The sequence below is a fragment of the Nansenia antarctica genome (assembly GCF_963989245.1).
Source record: "Nansenia antarctica genome assembly, chromosome: 4".
In the NCBI taxonomy this organism is placed as follows: domain Eukaryota; kingdom Metazoa; phylum Chordata; class Actinopteri; order Argentiniformes; family Microstomatidae; genus Nansenia; species Nansenia antarctica.
The window spans coordinates 7,536,717-7,546,716 of NC_137689.1; the positions used below are offsets into that span (position 1 = coordinate 7,536,717).

The window sequence follows — 10,000 nt, forward strand, 5'->3', positions numbered from 1 at the left end:
TATGTGTGTGTGTGTGTATGTATTGTATTGTGTATGTATGTATGTATGTATGTATGTATGTATCCATGGGGGTAATGACGTGCTCTGACCAGCGGGGGCATGTGTCCGCGGTGCATCTGTCCCATGGTGACCTGCTGCTGGGCGGAGGGCATGCTGCCCATGCTGAGGGCCTCTGTGCCGACGGAGCCGGACCTGATCACCCCCGGCAACGCCACGGAGCCGTGCTCCACGCGGCCCACACGGTTAAACTGCTGCTGGAGGATGGTGGACCTGGGGGGGGGGGGACATACATGTTAACACTAGAACAGCCGTGCCTTTGTACCTACTATAAGAGCCGCCTCGGGGGTCAAATGACCATAGTCTTTACAATGGGAAACTGCTATTTACACACAAAGACCACTAGTTGGCGCGTCTTGTAAATTAGCCTGCTTCCTACACAGAAAAACGGCAAAATAGCTTTACACTAGCTTATCCTGGTGTGATTTTGAAAATGTAAGGATACTGCGGTGCTAGAACGCACATATCTAGGAAAAGTCATGAAAGGAGGGTCCTGAATTTTGATAGAGTGAACATTTTTCTTCATTCACAGGGGTCAAATGACCCCTCATGGCTGTTGTTTAAACTGCTGTGTACCTGCAGGACAGACAGACAGACACACTGCCCATCACAGCCATGAAGGGGGTCATCTTGAAAAGGCACCAGGCGTCACCCAGTTGAGCAACAGTCACACAACAGAAGGTAAGAAACCTCACCCCGTTCTAAACAGTGTTTCACAAACACTGAAACTCAGAGAGACAATGTGCAGCGCGGTTCATCAACAGCTTGGGTGATACTAGTATTAATCACACCGCATGTCTGGTGACAGCTGACAGTCTCTCTCTCTCTCTCTATTCTCGTTCTGTGACAGGCAACGGTGGTCCAACTAACAGAGGAGCGGGGTGTGTGTGTGTGTGTGTGTGTGTGTGTGTGTGTGTGTATGCCAGATGGAGAGTGTGTACGGGTGTGTGAGGCTCTCTAACGCGAACCAGAGGCTCCACGGCTCGCTGTGTGCTTCCAGGAACGAGGTCTTTTTGTTATTCTTTAGATGAAGCCATCCCCAAACGTAGTTTCCTGTGTGTTTGCAGTATTAATGTCCTCTGCCTCAGGCTCTTACACACTGGCCCAGATAGCAGAGAGAAACAAGGCCAATATTCCCTCGGAAAACAGGGGAGAGCAATATCAATTGAGACTAGACGGGAAAACAGCTTCCGTTATTTAACGAGCGCTACAGTACATCTAGATAAATGGACTAATACACATCACGTTACGAATGTCCGGATAGAGCCTTTTGTTTATCCAGCTAGCGTACGCTTCCTCTGTTGGGTTGTCTCCAGGGGATAATTGCATACAACGGGGGAAGTGTCATATATCTATATCTATTATATTGTACAGTATATTGTAGTATACAGAATGGGAAAGTGTGTCCAAACGTTTGACTGGTACTGTAGGCGCAACAGACACGGATCTGAAGCTAGGTTTGTCTGATATTTCTGCGTTCTCGGTCTGTGTGTTTAGGGACTCACGTACTTCTTAGGGGAGACGGTATCTTCCAACATAGTCGATTCTTCATCCCCTTCTAAACCGAAGCGGTCCTTACTTTGCTTCTACAGGAAAAGAGAAAAGAAGATTGTGCAAATGTGAAAATGGATATAAGACAGCACAGCATGACATCTAGCACATTATGCAGAATATTCCATCACAATCTCTGGAAAAAGCTATATTTCAACTCCTAACAAAGTATATTAAAAAAAGAGTAAACGGAATTGATTGCCAGTTGTCAGTTAGACATGGCTGTGGGTTGAGACAAATGAAGGTGATCTTCTGTGGGGGAGGTGGTCGGTACCTTTTTGAGGATGATGTCGATATAACCTGCGATGAGCTGAGAGATCTGTTCCCCCTCAGTGGTCTGAACAGAGTAGTAACTCTCCTGATACTCCCCGAAGTCCTACAGCACACACACACACGGGAAAGGAAAGGGATTCAACGTTTGTCATTACACAGAGTACGACGACCTGCATTCATGCTCTAGAGGGGGCAACTAGGCAAGGGGTCACAGCCATTGTAGGCGACCCCCGGAGCAATTAGGGGTACGGTGTCTTGCTCAGGGACACTTTGTGGGCACACGTGGCCCACTGGGGATTCGAACCGCTGCGAGCTGCTGACTTTGCGATCATTAGACGCTCTAGGCTCTACCAGCTGAACCACAACCGCCCCCATACATACACAGACTCGTGCACATTTCAGCAAGAAACCCACCTCAGCAGTGACGTTAATGTAAATCTATAGACGGTTAGAAGATGGTGTTGTATGACATCAAACTGCAGAGTGTCGCCACTGTCAGATTAAACCAATTACCAATGTTATTCAGCAATATACTGTAAGATGCTGTGTTGGGTAAAGAAATGTGGTAGCTCTTCTAGAAAACAGAGCCACATTTCCATGTCATTATTTCAAAAGAGAAATATCATATTGGACCCTGCTGGCAGCCTTCTGAAAATGGATCAAAACGTTACCACAAAGCAATATGCATGATTGGTTCAATGGGAGAATATAAATTCTATGAATATATTTCAAAGCAGTCGACTTCCACCAAAAAGGCAGAGCTTAACTTCAAAGCGTCTCTCTGTATCAACATGGGGAGTAGGAGAAGGAGATGAAGAGAGAGAGAGAGAGAGATGGAGAGAGAGAGAGAGAGAGGAAGAGAGAGAGAGGGAGAGATGAAGAGAGAGAGAGAGAGAGGGAGAGATGAAGAGAGAGAGAGAGAGAGAGAGAGAGAGAGATGAAGAGGGAGAAAGAGAGAGAGTTGAAGAGAGAGAGAGAGAAAGTTGTAGAGAGAGAGGGAGGGAGAGAGATGAAGAGAGAGAGGGAGGGAGAGAGAGAGATGAAGAGAGATAGAGAGGGAGAGAGAGGGGGAAGGAGGGAGGGAGAGAGAGAGGGAGGGAGGGAGAGAGAGATAGAGAGGGAGAGAGAGAGGAAGAGAGAGAGAGAGAGAGAGAGAGAGAGAGAGAGAGAGAGAGAGAGGGGGATTAATTCAATTGTGTTGGTACTGCATGTCTACAAGAACAGAGCTACTAGATTAAGTCTGTCTTGCTCATTGACTCTCAGTAAAACCACAAAGGCGAGTCATTGAAAGGAGGTTGTTCACTCAATTAACTCAACAATTGAATGAATGATGAGAAAAATGCTGTATAGTGATTGTTGACGATCAGTACAAAGAAACCTTTAATTTACTAAGAGCCAGTGCACTCTGGGTCATTACTGCCAGTGAAACTCCACCCACATGTACAATGGCTATAGAAAGTCATCAGTCATGTGTAATTGATTTCTATGCATCAATTCAGAGACCCTCTAAAAACAAAGATATTGATTCCAAAATTACATTAACTATTGTCCTTGTATTAAGATGGACTCAATTCCACTTATTGAGTGATTTGTTGATGAAATTTTTGGTTTTTAACTAATTTTAAGAGTGTCATAGCAAAGGAGAGTGTCATAGCAATACATGAGGTATTTCTGTGTTTAAATGTTAATACATTTGCAAAAATCTCTAAAAACCTGTTTTCACTTTGTCATTATGGGGTATTGTGTGTTGATTGTCTTTTTTTTAATTTAATACATTTTTAAATTTAGTCTATAACACAACAAAATGTGGAAAACGTGAAGGGGGCTTATGACTTTCTATAGCCACTGTATATTAGCACAAAGACACATAGTAGTGTAGTGTTCTTGTAGTACATGTTTTTTCTTTTTTTTATGTAACCTTTATTTAACCAGGCAGGCCAATAAGAACACATTCTTATTTGCATTGGTGGCAAAAGACAAAAGCCTCTTGGGGGAAAAAGAAATCAGGTTATATGTTAAAAAACAAAGAACACACACGTGCTTCAGCCATTAGACCTCTGCAGCTCATCCAGAATGCTGCTGCCCGGCTGGTATTCAACCTCCCCAAATACTCGCATGTCACCCCTCTCCTTCGCACCCTGCACTGGCTCCCGATAGCAGCTCGCATCAGATTCAAGACCCTGGTGCTTGCATACCAGGCAGCTAAAGGGACAGCCCCTGCCTACCTGAAGGAAATGGTAACCCCCCAAACCCCTGCCCGCTCACTCCGCTCCTCCACCTCGGCTGGCCGACTGGCCCCACCTCCTCTACACAGCAGTCGGGCTGCCCGATCACGTCTCTTCACAACACTGGCTCCCCGCTGGTGGAATGAGCTCCCAACGGCTGTCAGAACGGCAGAGTCACTACCCATCTTCCGCCGTAGACTGAAGACCCATCTCTTCAGGTTACATCTTAACTGCTCCTCCTGAGACATCTTCTGACCCTCACCACTACGTCTCCTAAAGACACCCGCTTTCCCCTCTACTGTGTCCCTAAGAACTTCTATTGCCCCCCTTGTACTGTTTCTCAGTTTCTCCATAAAAAATAAATAAAAAATAAATAAATAAAAAGTTTTAGTAGTAGGCGATAATAGGGAGAAGGTTTTTCCTTCTATCAGTGGCCCCGGGCCCGAGCTAGAGTACTCTTCCTGCAACGAATGGTGGACTGCTGATTCACATGCTTAGTATTCAAATGTATTGATTGTAAGTCGCTTTGGAATAAGGCGTCTGCTAAATGCCAAAAATGTAAATGTAAACGACAGACAGCGGCACATATCCAAGCATTTCCAGCACAGTTAAACACATCCCACATAAATCACACATCCACATAAACCCGCACAACATTAAGCACAACAAATGTAGTGTACTAGATATTAGCACAAAGACAGGTGTAGCTGTACACAGAGTGGTGGTGGTTTGGGGCGGGGGGGTGGGGGGTTTCAGGGGGCGGGTCTCACCAGGGTGAAGCTCTTGGGCGAGGCGGCCCACCTCTTCACGGTGGTCAGGGGCCACTCCTGCACCACGTCTTTGGTCTTCTCCTCCACCCTCATCACCGACTCTTTGGTGATCCCCAGCAGACGAGGGACCAGCTTGTTCTTACTCTTCATCTTCTCCTACAGCATCATGGGAGGGTAATGGAGAGAGAGCGTCAACACGTCATTGAATGAATGAATGAACTTTATTGTCATTGTACGGGTAGAACAAAATTGCAAACCCCAGGTGCTAACAATCAAAACACAGTCTGCTTACTTGTAACATCCACCCCCCCCTTCTTTATTTACCAGACTAGATTCTGGAAAGGCGCAACACAAATGTGTGCCTGTCTACATAACAGTCCACACGGGAGCTTCATTGAAAGAGCAGGGCACAGAGCAGGGCAGCATAATAGCCTCAACAAACAGGCAATCGCTAGAACGGCGGTGCCATTAGGGCCAGGACCTGCTAGTCAGAGGGGCAGAGAGACAGCTAGAGGAACAGAGAGACAGCTAGAGGAACAGAGAGACAGCTCACCCTCCCCTCTTCTCCCTCCCACACACTCCCCTCTCCCCCCTCTCTTACCCTCCCCTCTTCTCCCTCTCTTACCCTCCCCTCTTCTCTCTCTCTTACCCTCCCCTCTCCCCCCTCTCTTACCCTCCCCTCTTCTCCCTCTCTTACCCTCCCCTCTTCTCTCTCTCTTACCCTCCCCTCTTCTCCCTCTCTTACCCTCCCCTCTTCTCTCTCTCTTACCCTCCCCTCTTCTCTCTCTCTTACCCTCCCCTCTTCTCTCTCTCTTACCCTCCCCTCTACTCCCTCCCACACCCTCCCCTCTTCTCTCTCTCTTACCCTCTCCTCTTCTCTCTCTCTTACCCTCCCCTCTTCTCCCTCTCTTACCCTCCCCTCTTCTCTCTCTCTTACCCTCCCCTCTCCTCCCTCTCTTACCCTCCCCTCTTCTCCCTCTCTTACCCTCCCCTCTTCTCTCTCTCTTACCCTCCCCTCTTCTCTCTCTCTCTTACCCTCCCCTCTTCTCTCTCTCTTACCCTCCCCTCTTCTCCCTCTCTTACCCTCCCCTCTTCTCCCTCTCTTACCCTCCCCTCTTCTCTCTCTCTTACCCTCCCCTCTTCCCCCTCTCTTACCCTCCCCTCTTCTCTCTCTCTTACCCTCCCCTCTTCTCCCTCTCTTACCCTCCCCTCTACTCCCTCCCACACCCTCCCCTCTTCTCCCTCTCTTACCCTCCCCTCTTCTCCCACTCTTACCCTCCCCTCTTCTCCCTCTCTTACACTCCCCTCTTCTCCCTCCCACACCCTCCCCTCTCCTCCCTCTCTTACCCTCCCCTCTTCTCCCTCTCTTACCCTCCCCTCTTCTCCCACTCTTACCCTCCCCTCTTCTCCCTCTCTTACCCTCCCCTCTTCTCCCTCCCACACCCTCCCCTCTTCTCTCTCTCTTACCCTCCCCTCTTCTCCCTCTCTTACCCTCCCCTCTTCTCCCTCTCTTACCCTCCCCTCTTCTCTCTCTCTTACCCTCCCCTCTTCTCCCTCTCTTACCCTCCCCTCTTCTCCCTCTCTTACCCTCTCCTCTTCTCTCTCTCTTACCCTCCCCTCTTCTCCCTCTCTTACCCTCCCCTCTTCTCCCTCTCTTACCCTCCCCTCTTCTCTCTCTCTTACCCTCCCCTCTTCTCCCTCTCTTACCCTCCCCTCTTCTCTCTCTCTTACCCTCCCCTCTTCTCCCTCTCTTACCCTCCCCTCTTCTCCCTCTCTTACCCTCCCCTCTTCTCCCTCCCACACGCTCCCCTCTTCTCCCTCTCTTACCCTCCCCTCTTCTCCCTCTCTTACCCTCCCCTCTTCTCTCTCTTACCCTCCCCTCTTCTCCCTCTCTTACCCTCCCCTCTTCTCCCACTCTTACCCTCCCCTCTTCTCCCTCTCTTACCCTCCCCTCTTCTCTCTCTCTTACCCTCCCCTCTTCTCCCTCTCTTACCCTCCCCTCTTCTCCCTCCCACACGCTCCCCTCTTCTCCCTCTCTTACCCTCCCCTCTTCTCTCTCCCTCACCCTCCCCTCTTCTCTTCTCCCTCTCTTACCCTCCCCTCTTCTCTCTCTTACCCTCCCCTCTTCTCCCTCCCACACGCTCCCCTCTTCTCCCTCCCACACCCTCCCCTCTTCTCCCTCTCTTACCCTCTCCTCTTCTCCCTCCCACACGCTCCCCTCTTCTCCCTCTCTTACGCTCCCCTCTTCTCCCCTCCCACACCCTCCCCTCTTCTCCCTCTCTTACCCTCCCCTCTTCTCCCTCCCACACGCTCCCCTCTTCTCCCTCCCACACCCTCCCCTCTTCTCCCTCTCTTACCCTCCCCTCTTCTCCCTCCCACACCCTCCCCTCTTCTCCCTCTCTTACGCTCCCCTCTTCTCCCCTCCCACACCCTCCCCTCTCCTCCCTCTCTTACCCTCCCCTCTCCTCCCTCTCTTACCCTCCCCTCTTCTCCCTCTCTTACCCTCCCCTCTCCTCCCTCTCTTACCCTCCCCTCTTCTCCCTCCCACTCCCTCTCTCTGTAATAACCATTCCGCTCCGCTCCGCTGCACAGACACACAGTTGGGTTCCTTCCAGGAACAGGCTGAACTCCCCACAGACACAGAGGGCTCCGGCTTGTTGTTCGCTGCTTTGTGTGTGACTAAGCTTCTATCATTCTTAAGTGGCCCTTAATCTAGAACAATAACAATGTCCTAACTATAGTAATTGGCCATGCATCTCTCTCTGAGGTGTTTTTATTTTATTAAAAGGTTTATTGCTTTGCTTGGAAAATGATATTCATTTCGTATTGCTTAGACTAGCTGGCACACAGTGCGTCAATATCCTGAAATGATACATTCACGAAACGTCAATTCTAAAAGATAAACGGCCTTGCTAAAAAAGTATGAAACTTTTTCAATATTTCCTCCGTCTAAAACCATTCTAACCATATTATTATTATTTTATTAAACCTTTATTTAACCAGGAGACCTCATTGAGATAAGGAATCTCTTTTCCAAGAGGGTCCTGGTCAAGAGGGGCAGCACAAGGACACAGACAGACATAATTACAAAATAACAAGAAATTAAAAGCAGGCACAGATACTGAATTAAAAGCAATGACAATTCCCAATACTTTCACCTTCTAAGACCTTTAAAATCGTTCTGAAAGCATCATAACTGATTAGTTCTGAAATAAAGTAATACTGCCTTCTGTTGCGATGGCCATTCAACAAGGCAACCTTCTGATCTGATATGGGAATAATGATGTAGTCAGAAAAACTAAAACCTTGAAACACCGTGGGGGTGGGAGGGTGGGGGGGGACTCTATCCAACTCTCACTGCAAGTCTTTTGGTACAAGCCGGATGAAAAACGTTCCTACATCTAGTAGGCCTTCATTATAATGCTCAGGTGGAATTGTAGTAGTATTACAAAAGTCTTTCTTAATATGAAAATAATTTCTCTTCTCTTGAACAAGAGGCCAACTTGAAAGTTCGAGGCTGTACGAACATTCAGATTGAACGATTCAGACGTTCGGTTGTGACAGACTAATTTCAAAATGGACTGACTTATATAGCGCCGCATTCCAAAGCGCTTTACAACGGCCTCTCATTCACCCATTCACACACACATGGCGACAAGCTACCATGCAAGGCGCCGGCCCGCTCATTGGGGGCAATTTGGGGTTCAGTGTTTTGCCCAAGGACACCTCGACATGTGGCCAGCCGGGGCTCGAACCGTGGATCTGCCGACCTTGCGATCATTAGACGCCGGCTCCACCTCCTGCGCCACAGTCGCCCCTGACGGTACCTCAGACCCGCCGGACCTCACCTTCACCAGGAAGAAGGAGACCCCGTACGTCCTCAGGGACCGGGCCAGCTTCACGTACTTCACTTTCGCCTCGATCTCCGTCATCTCACCACAGTCTTTGTGGTCCTGCGGGTTTGAATAATGGCAGTTAGAATGTGTCAGCATATTGTCGTTTAGAGAGATTCATCACATCACAAATGGTCTCGACACGGATAATTAGTTATGGATCGACCAAGTGTTTTGAGGAGAGAAATAGATAGAGAGAGAGAGAGAGAGAGATAGATAGATAGAGAGAGAGATAAATAGATAGAGAGAGAGAGAGAGAGAGAGAGATAAATAGATAGAGAGAGAGAGAGAGAGAGAGAGAGATATTTCCATTGATTAAAGACAGACCTGAAAGATTTTCTTTTCAGACCCCTTCGGCTTGATGTATTCTTTAGGTAGAAACTCCTTAAGGCTAGAAGGAATACAATTAAACGCAGGTTACACAAGTTGAGAGTTCAAACATGAAACCATAAAGTTCCCTGTTTCCTCATCTCTTCCTCCAATCACAAACAAAAACCTATTTCATGTGCAGGAATTTTGTAACATGAATACATACGGCAAAGGAGAACACGAAAGGCAATAATTCAAATAATTAAAACCATCACATGTTTCAAACTGACTCACCTGACTTATATTATGTGCTTACATCTGTTTCTCTTAAAAAAATGTTATTGTAGCACTCCAGAAATAATACATAATACATACATTCCTTTCAGCTATCTATCTGCAACCGTGTTCAACAAGGGCCACCTCTGAGACGTCTGTCTCTGGTTACACAAAGCAACGGAACAACAAACATGGCCGCCACCTGAGGTAAGTGAGACTTACTCTAGAAAGCCCGGCTTGTGTTTGTGCTCCATGTGCGGTCCGAACTGGATCTGAGCCTGGATGCCTGCGAACTCACAGGCCTTGTCGAACGATACGGGGTGAGAGCCGTTCAGGATGTCATCTCGCGCCTGCAGGAGAAACACAGACCCACAATCAATATCCCCACCATACAGAACCATACAGAACCATACAGTACCATACAGAACCATACAGCACCATACAGAACGAGTCAATATCTTTCTAATACCTCTCAATATTCTCTACCTGGCCTCCTATCTCCCACAGCCTCTACCTGGCCTCCCTCCCACACACACACACACACACACACACACACACACACACACACACACACACACACACACCTTGAGGCAGTCATCACTATTATGGTGGTAATGAGACATTAGAGAGTGATGAACAATCCAGC

General features: G+C 48.1%; 1 protein-coding gene across 1 annotated transcript in view; it reads right to left on the reverse strand.

Moving 5' to 3' along the window:
• Positions 1–10,000, reverse strand: part of LOC308155427 (talin-2-like) — a gene marked incomplete at its 5' end in the record, with an annotated part of 64,817 nt that overhangs the window by 49,674 nt on the left and 5,143 nt on the right. Inside the window, 7 exon segments of the mRNA XM_080528747.1 lie at positions 90–270; positions 1,567–1,643; positions 1,883–1,984; positions 4,877–5,032; positions 8,725–8,829; positions 9,097–9,160; positions 9,577–9,704. Coding sequence (XP_080384873.1) covers positions 90–270; positions 1,567–1,643; positions 1,883–1,984; positions 4,877–5,032; positions 8,725–8,829; positions 9,097–9,160; positions 9,577–9,704 — 813 coding nt within the window.